This window comes from Emys orbicularis, chromosome 6 (genome assembly GCF_028017835.1).
Source record: "Emys orbicularis isolate rEmyOrb1 chromosome 6, rEmyOrb1.hap1, whole genome shotgun sequence".
NCBI classification, from domain to species: Eukaryota; Metazoa; Chordata; order Testudines; family Emydidae; genus Emys; species Emys orbicularis.
Genome location: NC_088688.1, coordinates 105,660,928 through 105,675,120, shown reverse-complemented (window position 1 = coordinate 105,675,120; position 14,193 = coordinate 105,660,928). Strand labels below are relative to the sequence as shown.

The following is a 14,193-nucleotide window of genomic DNA, read 5'->3' as shown; positions in this document are numbered from 1 at the left end:
TCTACACACACATTCTATTAAAGATTTGGGATTTTAAACAGTTCCTTTCATTCCCCAATATGGCTGATTTATCATGGCTTATTTAGCACTCAAAAGAATGTTATTTTGATCCATTGATGCCTAATGGAAAATACTGAATAACATTATACCTAGAGTCAGTTCTGTTTCTATGTCAGACCATTTCTCTGTTGCTTTTCCCTGGTTTTGTATTGCTAGAAACATTTTCAAGGAAACAAAATCTTTTTTGGTAAAGGTTGGATGCTCCTGTTGCTTATGTTTCATTGGCCAAGCGAAGCGAGGCCTTACGCTCAACTTGATGGGATTTCTCTGTCTGTATGTGAGAACTTTTGAAAATCACATCAATTCAATTCCAAAATTTCACGGCCTATCTAGGTGTCAATGGGCTGAACCCCATTGATTCTGGTGAAAACTGGAAAACCAGAAAAGCCAGATTTCTACTAATCTAATTGTTATTATATAGGCTCTGGATACAGGGTGAGGAAGTGACCTCACAGAGCCCTATGGCAGGGGAGCAGAGTCACTTTGGATATAAGGGTGAGGCAATAACCTTAGGGTTTAGGGTAAGGATTAGAGTAGAGGTTAGGGGGCAGGGATTCAGCTGGGGGTGGGGGGTTAGGGTTCCAGAGAGTTCCTTTTGCCTGCTGCACCAAATGCGAATTCTGTGGTTCTGATTTTAGTGGGAGTCAGGCTGCTGGAAACCTCTTACCACCCCCTACTCTGCCATAAACCCCCTCTCTCCAGCTGAGCATTCCAATAGTTTGAACCCCTTCCATCTCTTTCTGGATATGTGGCCCATCTTACTTTCCAATTGATGTTGTCCTCCAACTTTCATCCCCTGCCTCTAGACTTCTTCCCTCCTGAAATCTATACATCTCCTGTGATATCCAATGTGACACCTCTCAGTCAGGAGCCACAACCCAACTGCCAGAATTCTCCTGTGAAATCTGGCTTAATCCACCATTCCTCCTACTTGTCACAGTTTAATTAGGATATTTTCCCTGACCCCCATGTCTCTCAGCAGCTGCATCTCTTTCTCTGCTCCTACTGATGCATGTCATTCCCTAGCCCATCACCCGGGTGCTGGAGGCTCTCTTTCTCCTGGACATGCGGCTGCCTCTCATAATGCACTAGCAAAGTGAGTTGCCTCCCAAAACATGAAGCGTAAAAGATTTAATCAAAAACTTTAAATATATCACAACATTGTGCTGAGCACATTGAGTGCAAATAACTATTGTTGGATTTATGGAGTGGACTTATTGGTCCAAATCCTGAGATACTCTATTTCTACTCAATTTTTATTCTTCCAGTTGAAGTCCAGTGAGAGTCACAATATCTCATGGAAATCAATGGGAGTTTGCCTGAATGACAATTATTTGGACATATGATGGTGTGGTGACTTTGGTCTTTTGGAATAGGCATGGTAGATGTATGTGATTAACTCCCCTTGGATAGCATGCGCATATATATATATATATAATTAATCCAAAAAAACATGCTCTTACAAGCATTTCCAGGTTGATGTCCTGTTACTAATGATAAATCAAAATATAGATAGTCAGCCTTCTCTATCCCTTTGAAGTGGGTTCCAGGGACAATTGCTTTTCTGGTATTCCCTTGCAGCTTGTCTGCATTGGTGTTGTGCTGCCCATGAGTCAAATGGGTGGTATGAGCGTAACAGAACAAATGCGAAGAGATAGGGTCTCCATACACTTAGGTTATGTCTTTACTACTGCCAGCTCGACACTCCGGAGATCGATTTAGCGGGTCTAATGAAGACCCACTAAATCGATGGTAGAGCGTTCTCCGGTTGACTCCGGTACTCCACCCGGAATGAAAAGAGTAAGGTAAGTCGACGGGAGAGTGTCTCCTGTCAACCCAGCATGGTGTAGACACTACAGTAAGTAGGCCTAAGGTACGTCGAATCCAGCTACCTTATTCATGTAGCTGGAGTTGCGTAACTTAGATTAATTTACCATGGAAGTGTAGATATAGCCATAGTCCGAGAATGTTCAGCAGATCCCTTAGGCCAGTGGTACTTGGGAATGAAATTCTCCCCTCTTTCTTACACACACTGTCAATCCAAACCCTCTGTAAAAAAGCTTTGTTCATTCCTTCCTTCCCCTTCCAACACACCCTCTTCTGGTTTCTTTCCCCAGGAAGGGGTAATCCCCCCTCTGGACGCGAGTGCTCTTATAGTTGTTTTAACAAGCTCTTCTTTGTGAGTCTTTGATTCTAAGAATGTGCAAGAGGCCCACTTCTCACATAAGTGTTCATGTTCACATGTGGTATGTAAACCCATATAACTGGGTATTATGCTTCGCTCTAATGAAGGTCAAGCTCAACACATAGGTCAGGAAACTCAGTAACATTCTGCTGCCATTTATCATTTAAAAAATTTTCTGGTGTAAACCTCACGTTTTCAGGATCAGGTGACATGCCAGACACAGAAACTTTGGAATCCTAGGCATACTTTAACCACGTTAACATTTTTCACTTTATATAATAGATCACTGTAGCTCATTTCCATTAAGATCAATCCCGCAGTCCTTACTCAGGTAAAATACCCAATGAGTTTCACTACACCACAACATTTTTTTACATTCATCTTACCTTAGAGGTTATAAAACTATACATCATTCTCTGTGTTTTACAGTATGTTTGTATTTACCACCAAGCACATCTTTAAAAAAAAAAAAAAAATCCAGTTTCAGGTTAAACTTACTGACACATTTTTCAACAGCTTTTGCTTTTAGCCCCAACCTGCTTTTAATTTTTACTTTCTTTTAAAAATGTTAAACCAAAATCAATATAACCTCCTAGGATAACATTTTTAATGGCAAAAGAAAGTTCCCAGGCAGGGAAGGATAAGCAGCATTATTGAAATAAGTGACTAGCCAACATTTCCTGTTCTAATTTAGCATTTTCTGTAGCACCAGAAAAGAGCCTGTACAATGTATTAAAAACAATACTTTACACCTAACTACACACACAAGAGCCTATACTCCCCTTGAGGTGCACGGTGCTATGTACAATACTCCCATTAATGTTAATGGGAGTTACAAGACTGCACTGAGCAGGGAAATTCTCCTCAAGTATCTCTGTTTACTGCCTGTCTGATCTATTCGCTCACAGTTTTAGACTTAATGGGTAAATTCCCAAAGCCCAGCACAATGGCTGAACCTTCAGAAATGCATTGTGCACACATTTCCCACCCATGCAATTTTTGGGTATGCCACTTGCTTGGGGCTTTGAATATATAGCCCACTGTTACATACAGTAATTATAGTGCTCATTTCAGCTCTGGAGCTCTAATATATACATTTATTTGAACTTACAGTTAGATGGATACTTATTTAAATTCTCTTATTTCTCTTTCTGCAAACGGTGTTTAAAGCTGTGTCTACACTGCCTGGCAATTTGGACTAAAGTGCTCACCAAAGTGCTGCTCTGTAAATCTCCCATGTGGGTGCAAACTAAAATGTACCTAGTTTGCAATAAGATAGTCCTGTTTGAAGAAGACTACGTTAATGCAAAATAGGTACCTTTTAGTTCGCCTCCACAGTGTCCACATGAGGGGGAGGGGTGCAGGATTTTGGTGCGTTCTGTAATTCACACCCCCAACAGTCCAAACTACAGGGCAGTGTAGACGAGCACTAAATTAACCTGCTCCTGATCCTGGGCCAGATCATCCCCAGCAGATCTGCATGCAGAGGGGGCCTTCTGTGTGCAGATCTCCCTCTTATTGTATAGAACAGGGGGAATGTCACCTTGATGGCACTTAACCCCATTTGCTGCTGTCCCGAGTCAATGCTCCTTCACTGGAATTACATATGGCTCGATGTTTGGGGCTGCTACATTCCCCAACAGAGACTAGGAACTTGCATATGGAAATCTGACCAACTGGGAATGGTTGTTTCCATGTCTTCTATTTAGCAGCTGCAGTGGGCAGTGGAACAACAGCTACTCTTGCAGCATGACTGCTTGTCTCATCATGGAAGGTTGTTTTTTTTTTGTTCTTGCAGATCCCCCCAAATCAAAAGGATTGGGAAGAACCATAGTCTCAAAAATCTCATACTCCAAACCATCCCAGCAGAGGAGTACAGTTCAAAAAAACTTCACAAGACTAACCATGTAGAGTTTTACTTCCTTCCTACTTACCTCTCTTACTGACAATCCCATGCAAAGGAAAATCTGGTCCTGTTAGGTACAAAGTACCTATCTGTACCCTGAAGAACATATATTAATAAAGAATAATTATTGTCATGTGAAAAAAATAGCAGTTTTGAATGTATTTTCAAAGGCAAAGAGTTCTGATAAATGTGAAAATAGGAGTGTTCTTTTGTATAGATTGATAGATATGAAATGTTGATTAATAATGTTAATCAAAAAAACTTTTATACGGTAAGCCCTTTTATTTTAAACAAATTCATTATTGGTTATACCTCAGATAATATTTAATCCATACTATTTATGTTTTAATAAGTATTTTTTCAATTTAGAATGCAAATAACGAAATCACTAAACACTCAACCACGATTAAGTCTCTGAAAAATGAAGCCCAGGAAAAAGAAGAAAGGATGCGGGAACTACAGGAAAAGTATGTTCTCTTCCTCTACCTATTGTGTTTGGTGCCACCCAGTGGCAGATATGTGATTATTCCAAAATTAATCATTTCAGATCCAGACTTTCTGAGAGAAACCTCTCTCTCTCTCTCTCTCTCTCTCTTTTTGATAAATCTTGCAAACTGTTCAGGCTTTTCAGAAAATCAGAACAGTATACGCTAAGATCACATTTTGTATAAACTGATGAGTGATTAGCTGGCTACAATTTCTGCACTGTAATAAGAATATCTAAAGTCAGAATTCAGACCCTAGGGTGGACTTAGTTATCCTCGATGTAAATCTAAATGAATGCCTCAGCAGTGCTAAAAGCAGTCTTTCAAATACAGTAATTCTTTGCCTTGGGGCTAGGAGACATGTCAAGGTTTAGATGCTTAAACTGGATTAAATATCCAGTCTTTTATTTGTAAAAAGTGCAAAAGGACAGTTGTGTTTGTTTATATTTGAATTGATTAAGATTTATTTTAACTTTGGAATTCATGTATATTGATTTTGACATATACTACTGAGATTTTTTCCTCCCTAGATTCATAGTGTAAAAGCAGCTATACTACTGTTCTTCAGTTATATTTAGGATATAAATATAACCTATTCGCACATTTATGAACTTCATGTCTGATCAGAAGTTTTTTTTAAAAAAACCAATCCAACCATCCCCAATGTTTTATTTTAGAGAATCTGTATAATTTTCCTTATTGATACAATTTGCTCACTTCAAACAGAGAAGATTATTTAAAAACACTTTAATAGTGTATATTTTCTAGTGGTTAATGCCTTAAGAAAAAAAATAAAGAAGCCTTCTACTGTTGTGTGTAGATTTAGATTAAAAATATTGGTACTGTTTATTATATTGTTTTTATATAACACATACTACATTTGCTTTGCCAAAGGTATTGCACATAGTCACCCAAATAACACTAATGTGTCAATACAAACATGAAAATAGATTGAAGGAATATATTGTACTATAGTTTTCTTGTGATATCAGCAATGTTTTATATATCAACATACTGCTATCATTCATTTTGTTTTATATGGAAAAAACAGTCCAGCTGTATGAACATATTCAGAAAATACTCAATATTTAGATTTAAAATATTAATTTGTACTCTAGCTGGAGAAACATTGCATGAGGCATACATTTCTGCATCATAAAATTTCGAAGATGTCACATGAAGTGTGAGTTTGATTTTTCAAGAGGCTTCTGTTAAAATACCGCTAAATTATTTTATAAGATTTTGCAGTTTTGTAAAAGAAATTACAGTGTGGTTTTTCAGATGCTACACACTGATGCAATTTCCCTTTATTACAGTGTATTATTGAGTTCCAGAAATGGAAATGTTTTTCCCTTTTTAAAAAGAATTCTACCAACATAATGATTGGAAAGTATCTATCACATAATAGTAACAGGTTTTTTTTTAATTCATTAAAGTTTCTAAATGTTTTTCTGAACAGCTGCTTCTCTTTTATAAATATGCACTAAAGTATTATTGTTGTGCTTTCACCTTAATACAATATAATACAGTACAAACCACTGTAAACCACAATAAAGTGGAACCTTTGAATTAATAGGACTAGGACTGTTAGTTAAAAGATTAAATATACTATGCTGTGCTTCAGGAATAAAATAAATTGCAACTATTTACACCACCATTTTTGGAAACTAATCAAAAGCTATATGAAAAATACTTAATTCATTGTACATTAATTCATTTTAATTGTTTAAAGTAACCATTTTCTAACTATATTTCTTAATAGTGTGCGTACTGTGACTTTCCCCCCTTATTTCAAGGGTTTCTCGAATGGAAAGGGACATAAATATGAAAAGACATTTGATAGAAGACTTAAGGTCTCGTCTGAAAGCAAACCAGGAAACTGAAAAAACCTTTAATGAAACATTAGAAAGTTTTGAGAAAAAGGTACCTCTTGTTTGTTGTTAATATTTATACCAAAAATAAACTGCTTTTGATTTGCAGAAGTTATTCCAACCAACTATACAAATAGCACCAACATTTTAAACATACAGTACATTTCGTTAATTTATTGCAGTTCTATCTATTTTGGGTTTATATGAATTTGGTATATGATGGTTGCATTGATTAATTGTATAATTCACCATAATTGAATGTATATACATAAGAAATGTAACTAAATAATGAGCATATATAGAAAACTCAGTGTTGATATTTGCTGTATGTAGCCTTGATGGAATGTCTGACATTTTACAACATTATAAAATGCATTGGAGATCAAACAAGGATAGTTCTATACACAAAATATATTGACATATATTTTCCATCTATTTTAGTTAAATTTTTTAGTATTTTAAACAATATAAATTCCTGCTTGTAGTGCAGTATTATCAATAATTAAAAATTCAGGTTTTATCACTTCTTATGTTGTTTCTATATTAATTAAAATTTACAGGTCAGCATTCAAATTATTGTTTTTTCCTAAATAGCTAAAGGCATTTCATGGATGTTGGAAGATCTTAGATATGATAGGACATCTTTTTATAATATCCATACAGTGCATTATCCCTGACAAAGAGAGCAGACTAGTGGGTCTCTATGAGGTTATACAATGTATGACCCCAAAATAGAAATAAACAATTTGCCGAGCAAGACATACTTTTATTCTCTTAGAAAGCGAGTGCTGGCTGCACGGTTCATACAGCAGTCTGTGCTTGCAGTCATTAAGCATTGTCAGCTCCAGAGAGAGCTGCTCTCTTACCCCCAATGCCAGAGATAAGGTGTCATTAAGGAATCCTCAACCAGAGAGAGAGAGGGATAAAGTGAGGAAAGAGCAAGCTAAATACCTGGTTTTGTTTTTAGAGAAAATAGTTTAGAGTTCAGTGAAACACTTTGCTCTTATGCATTGCTCTTTGAGCATTTTCAGCATCCCATTTTTCATCTTCAACAGGGTCAGAGCCCATATATTTCTATTGTTATTTGTAGAGGATGAAATTGAAAAATATAACATCATCTTCAATTGAAAATCAGAGAAATTCACCAATACTGTATATTACCTGTAGGACTGTGTGATTAATACAATCTGCCATCAGAGTAAAGTGATTTTCTAGGAATATTCTTTTATTTCAATTTAGCCTAAATCACTACTCACTATATATGACAAAGTTATAATGAGTTATCCAGAAGACTATGCATGCTATCACATTGTAGACAATTACCATTTTCTCAACTAAGTTTTGATTTTATGCTTCCCCCCCCCCCCCCTGTGATTAGAAAGCTTTGAAACTATGGCTTAGCTCGTTGTATTAGTGAAACATGTCTAAAAGCTACAATCCAACAAGTAAACTTAAGAGCTTTTTTTATTCACGTATCATACCTGTCTAGACTCTCACTCTTTATGCAACCATTTTATATAAAATAATCTATGGGTGGGTCAGTAACAGCTGCTTATTAAATGCCTATTGTGAGTGCTGGAAATTCTACCAAGTTTTTAGCCTAAATACCAGTTTATGCAGTAAAAACAAAAATAAGTGTGCTTGTGATTTTGGTTCATGTTTGTAGGTTTTCTGTCTAAATAATCAAATTGCCTGTGGTTTTACTTCAGGTAAAGACATTGACTGAAGACTGTTCAAACAAGAAAACATCAATTGATTCACTAAAGCAAAGGCTTAATGTAGCTACAAAAGAGAAATCACAGTATGAACAGATGTATCGCAAGGCTAAAAATGAGTTGGGGAAAAAGGTATATTATTAGAGTGTTGCTGGTTAATGTAGAACAATTTTATTGCCCCTTTTTCCTTGACTTTTTCATGCACAGTTTTATTTTTAAAAAATGAAAAGTTGCAAGGTCAGCAACTTAATTTTTTTAAATACTTATAGAAGAATATAAAACAGAATAATAGTAACATCTCTCTATATAAGATTGTATTTAGTTTGGCTTGAAGCTATATTACCTTATTATTACTGAAAATTCAGTCCCTATAACATGGATATAATGTACAAAGATTCCCGTGAAATTGAATTTTATGTATTGTAAATGGAATGTCCCATAATGTTAACTAATGATGTGTATTTTTTAGACTAAAATTACATCACAGCTGTCTCCCAGTACCAGTTCTATTTTCATGTTTCTGTACTTCAGGATCTCAAGCTTACCAATCTAGAAGGTAAAATGATTGAAGCTGAATGTGCCATGTCTGAACTTGAGACGACTGCATCGCAGCAACTCCATGGCTTGGCAAAGCAAAGTGGGCAGGCACTGGAAGTAGTGCAGAAGAAAATGCTGCTGGCCAATGACAAAGTGGAAGAATTCATAACATTTGTGAAGGTTGGAATTTTGTTTCTCTTTTGATCATTTGACCAGACACCACCACAAGCACAAGCTATGCAAGTGGTCTTTTGGGCACCATACTTTGGCGTGTCAGCAGGTCCAGAGTGGGAGGAAATCAATGACAGCCAAGTCATCAGCTCTCAGTATAAGCTCCCACTAGTTGTAAGGCCAACCTTTGTCTATGACTGCCTGTGCTGTCTATCCAAGAGAAAAAATGCCCTGGTGGTTCTATTTCAAATGGGTCTAGAATCGGGCTGTCAATTAATCACAGTTAATGCAAAAAAATTAACTATATTAAAAAAAGTCACGATTGATTGCAGTTTTAATTGCACTGTTAAACAATAACAGAATACAAGTTTAAATTTATTATTTTATTTTTGGATATATTTCCGCATTTTCAAATATATTGATTTCAAGTACAACATAGAATACAAAGTGTACCGTGCTCACTTTCTATTATTATTTTGATTACAAATGTTTGCACTGTAAAAAGATAAACAAAAGAAATAGTATTTTTCAATTCACCTTATAAAAGTCCACTCAGTCCTACTTCTTCTTCAGCAAATTGCTAAGACAAACAAGCTTGTTTACATTTGCAGGAGATAATGCTGCCCGCTTCTTGTTTACAGTGTCACTTGAAAGTGAGAACAGGCATTCGCCTGGCACTGTTGTAGCCAGCATTGCAAGCTGACATTGCAACGTGCCAGATATGCTAAACAGTCTCATGCCCCTTCATGTGTCGACTTGTTGGCTCTAAAGTTTTACGTTGTTTTGTTTTTGAGTGCAGTTATGTAAAAAAAAAATTCTATATTTGTAAGTTGCACTTTCACGATAAAGAGATTGCACTACAGTACTTGTATGAAGTGAATTGAAAAATACCATTTCTTTTGTTTATCTTTTTTACAGTGCAAATATTTGTAATCAAAAATAATATAAAGTGAGCACTGTACACTTTGTATTCTGTGTTGTAATTGAAATCAATACATTTGAAAATGTAGCAAAACATCCAAGAACATTTATAATACATTTAAATTGGTATTCTATTATGGTTTAACACTGCAATTAAAACTGCCCTTAATCACAACTATATTTTTAATCTCACGATTAATTGTGATTATTTTTGTAATCATTTGACAGCCCTAGTCTAGAATAGTGAATTTACATCTTTCATGCATTAAAAAAAGAAGTTCACAATCTTTAGCTAGAATAAAGCACCAAGTCTGCTGCTTACGCGCACACATTTCTATGATGTTTTTTGTAAATGTGAAATGAGATATCTAGAACAAATTGATAAACTAAACAATACTAAGTCACCAGGACCAAATGGTATTTACCCAAGAGTTCTGGCTAAAATTAAGGAACATCTGCATTAGCTCTAACCTATCCATTTCTAATTTCTCTCTACGTGTATCCCAGGATATTGGAGTCTGTTTTCACTTATGGTGTAATTCTGGAGTAACTTCATTGAAGACAATGGAATTTCACTGGTATAAAACTAACGGGAGAGCAGAATCAGGCTTAAGAGCTTGTTCCATGTTCCCCTTTTCTCTATAGAACAGTAGTGGGTGGCCTGACAGGGTAATCCATTGGTGGGCTGCAAAACAGTTTGTTTCCATTGACCGTTTGCAGGCACGGCCGCCCACAGCTCCCAGTGGCTGTGGTTCACTGTTCCCTGCCAATGGGAGCTGCGGGAAGCGGCACAGGCCTCAGGGACGTGCTGGTCGCTGCTTCCTGCAGCTCCCATTGGCCAGAAACGGCGAACCACGGCCATGGGAACTGCGGGAAGCCATGCCTGTGGATGGTCAATGTTAACAAACTGTCTCGCGGCCCGTCAGCGGATTACCCTGATGGGCCACGTGTGGCCCACAGGCCACAGGTTGCCCACCACTGCTATAGAATCTCTTACATGACTCCAGTTACTTAAAGAGACTTTTATTTTCTAATCACCTTTTGCACAAGTTAATTCCAATTGGGAAATAGAAATTAAATTTAATTGTAGCAAATGAAGACTAGGGTACGATTCCATCCCTCAAGAGTGAACAGTTGCTGCAAAAATAGAAGATGGGAAAGTAGAAGCTTTTCTTCATTCATAAGTGGCAGATTCAGGATGAGGTAGTTAACTTACTCTGTAACAGAAAACCAGCTACTTCTATATTGTACTCACTGGTGAAGGCTGCCACTTTGTAACCACAGAACCATGAGTATTCATTAACATTTACCTAGTTCCCTTGTAATGTAAAAGAATTCAGTTTTCAAGTACATAGTCATTCAAACCTCACCTCAATAAAAGAATGTGTATTCATATTTCAAATATTTTTTTTGCTGAATACTGTTAATCTGCTGCACCTGTCCCTTTTTGTAGATAAATTGCATGGAAATGAAGATGTGTCTGTAAGTCAAATATTGGTGAACACAGAAGACCTTGGTAGACTGCTTTAATTAGCTAGTTACTAAATATTTATGAAAGAAAAGTCTTCTGAAACCAAATTTTATCCACAATGCACCACAGTAAAAGATATAGCTGAAAATCTTTCACAAGTTTCAGTGGAGTTATAGACTGTATCAGGTAAATCGTATAAAATACCTTTTACAGTCTCATACTGTAAGAAAATCGAGTTAGCACAATGAAGCAGAAGCAGTGCTCTCTCTCCCACACCGCCTCTTTTTTTTTTGAAGTTTGCACGGTCTCTTCTATTCTCTTCAGATGGCTGTCAATTTTCCCTTCTCTTCATTTTTTTACTTTGGTGTTTGGCCCTCCCTCTTGTCTCAATACTTAACTCTTGTCATGGGATACTTGTCTCCATATGAATGACTCATCCAATTGCAGTTATCTCTCGTTTCTTCAATTTAACCTCTTTGTTTGATGTCTTACTCTGGGCCATCACTTTAGCGTAATTTGGTCACTCCTTAAAATTACTTATTTTTATTAGTGCAAACACCACACTCTGTCTCTGTCATTAATCTCTTGATCTGTTTATTCCTTTTTCTCATCACCATCTTTCTCTTTCTCTCCTTTATTATTACTTACTTTCTCTTCCTGAGCCACGACACTCCTCCCATCATACGATCCTTTCAGGACCTCCAGTCCATCCGCCTATTCTCCATCTTTACATTTCAGCCACCTTATTCTTCTCCTTTTAATTTCCCCCTTTCTTCTGTTTGCTTCTTCTATCTACCCTCAGCTCTCCCCCCCGCTCTCCCCCACACATTTGATTCCTTTGCTTCTTTCTCCCTACAGCCTTTATCTTCTCTTACTTGTGTTTATTCCTCCTCTCACCCTGCAAGGTGTCTCTAGTAAAAGTACAATATAAGTCAAATTCATTCTTTCCCTTTCTTCAAGTCTATTTTCAAACATTCTAAACAATCCTACTTCTATGGCAAAATTGTGTGTATTTACCCCTCCCTTCATCCCCCATGTCTCTTCTATATCTTACTTTCTCTCTATAAACCCTTATTGCAAGGGCTTTGTTTCAGTTCTCATCCTTCTCAATCTGCCACTTTAACACAGTCAATCACCCTCTTCTCTGCTTATTTCTCCTACCTTTACACCTGTTCCTTGATAAATCCCTACCTGCTCTATAATCGTGTCTCCCCGGTTTCTCTTTTCAGTTCTCATTCTTTCTGTCTACTCCCTCCTTAGTTCTCTTTGTGAGTTTATCTTCTCTCTTAGTTTCATCTAAATCTCTTGTGTATCATATTAACACATGTCTTTCCCTCTGCCCCAACTGTATCACCAAGTCCCCTTGCTTCTTCCTGCAACACATCTCTAAAACTCATCTTCTTCATCCCCACTGCTAAAATACTTGCCCCGAAGCAGTCTCCTACATAGCCTCCCTGCCTCCCATCTCACCTCCATTCAATATATGCAAAATGTCACCACAAAATAATACTCTTCATGCACTTTGACCTCACTGCCTTCTTTGAAATACCTACACTTGCTTCCTCTCATATTTTGCAACTTAAAGCTTCTTGTCTTTGCTTTTAATTCACTCCACATCTCTATACCTGCCTACATCTCTTCTCTTGCATTTCCTCTCAAGCCCATCTCTGACAATCCCATTTGTATTCCTTTTCCACTTCCATCTTCGTTTTTTGCCATGCTGCACTTTATGCTCTCTCCTTGTATGCAAATCAGCCATCTTTTCTTCTTTCATCTCCACTCATGTGAGTCATTTTTATGTGAAGCCTTAATTGTGTTTTAGCCAATAGGAAAATGTTTGCATTTTTCATACTGTACCTCAGAAACAACCTATAGCAAATTACCCAAACAGAGCACACATACACTTGGACCTCACTACAGTATATCCACGAAGAAAAGGTTTAACATTCCCTCGCATTTGCTACTGAATTACCAGGCAGGAGTCTAATTAAAGGAATGGGTGGCATATTATGCACTCGTAACACCTATTGCCCATTATTTAGATGATATAAATGACAGCACTTAAAGTTTGGACTTTCAACATATATATCACTTTATAGATATTGCATTTTCTATATTTGGTTTAGATTGTAAGCTTTTGAATCAGGGACTGTATCAAAGACTGATAACAAAGAAGTTAGGGGTGATAAGTGCATAATACACCACCCATTGCTTTAATTAGGCCCCTGCCTGGTAATTCAGTAATAAATGTTATGGAATGTTAGAATAGTTTCTTCATGACTATATTGTGGTGAGGTCCAAGTCTGTGTGTGCTGAGTTTTACTCATTTGCTATAGTTTTCTTCAGAGGGACAATATGAAAAATTCAAACATTTTCCTATTGACTAAAACACAGAGAAAAGCCTCCCATAAGAATGACTCACATGAGTGGAGATGAAAATGCAGAAAAGGATCTGAGATTGTAGGAATTGGGAATTAGTGACTAAGTGGCTGGTTGTATTGGGGAGATTCCTGATATTTGGAAAATGTTCTGGGCCTATTTGGTGATCTCCCTGCCTGGGAAAAAAGCAACACACACCCACACTCCAGTTCATGGACCCTCCCACTCAGGGAACCAGTCTCCTGGAGAAGGAGGAAGAAAGAGAAATCCTTGTCAGCGACACTCAAAATTCTCCAGGAGCAATGGGGGAGGAGAGAAAACTCTACACATTCTCAATGGTACCTTTCTCCTGGTGATGTTTCTTTGCCTCCCCATACCCGAGGCATGGGCGACCTGGACAGTGATCCTCTTCCACTTCCTTCATTGCTGGGTCCAGGATATGAAAAGAACACAGGCCAATAATGGTTGCCTAGCTATGATACAGGATGGGTA

At 37.2% G+C, this 14,193-nt stretch overlaps 1 protein-coding gene across 1 annotated transcript in view; it reads left to right on the top strand.

Annotated features, from left to right (window-relative positions):
• The window catches only part of CNTLN (centlein), a 279,922-nt gene that overhangs the window by 241,502 nt on the left and 24,227 nt on the right, over window positions 1-14,193 (top strand). The window contains exons 20-23 of the mRNA XM_065406475.1: window positions 4,521-4,618; window positions 6,433-6,559; window positions 8,217-8,354; window positions 8,754-8,939. Coding sequence (XP_065262547.1) covers window positions 4,521-4,618; window positions 6,433-6,559; window positions 8,217-8,354; window positions 8,754-8,939 — 549 coding nt within the window. The remainder of the gene's footprint in view (window positions 1-4,520; window positions 4,619-6,432; window positions 6,560-8,216; window positions 8,355-8,753; window positions 8,940-14,193) is intronic.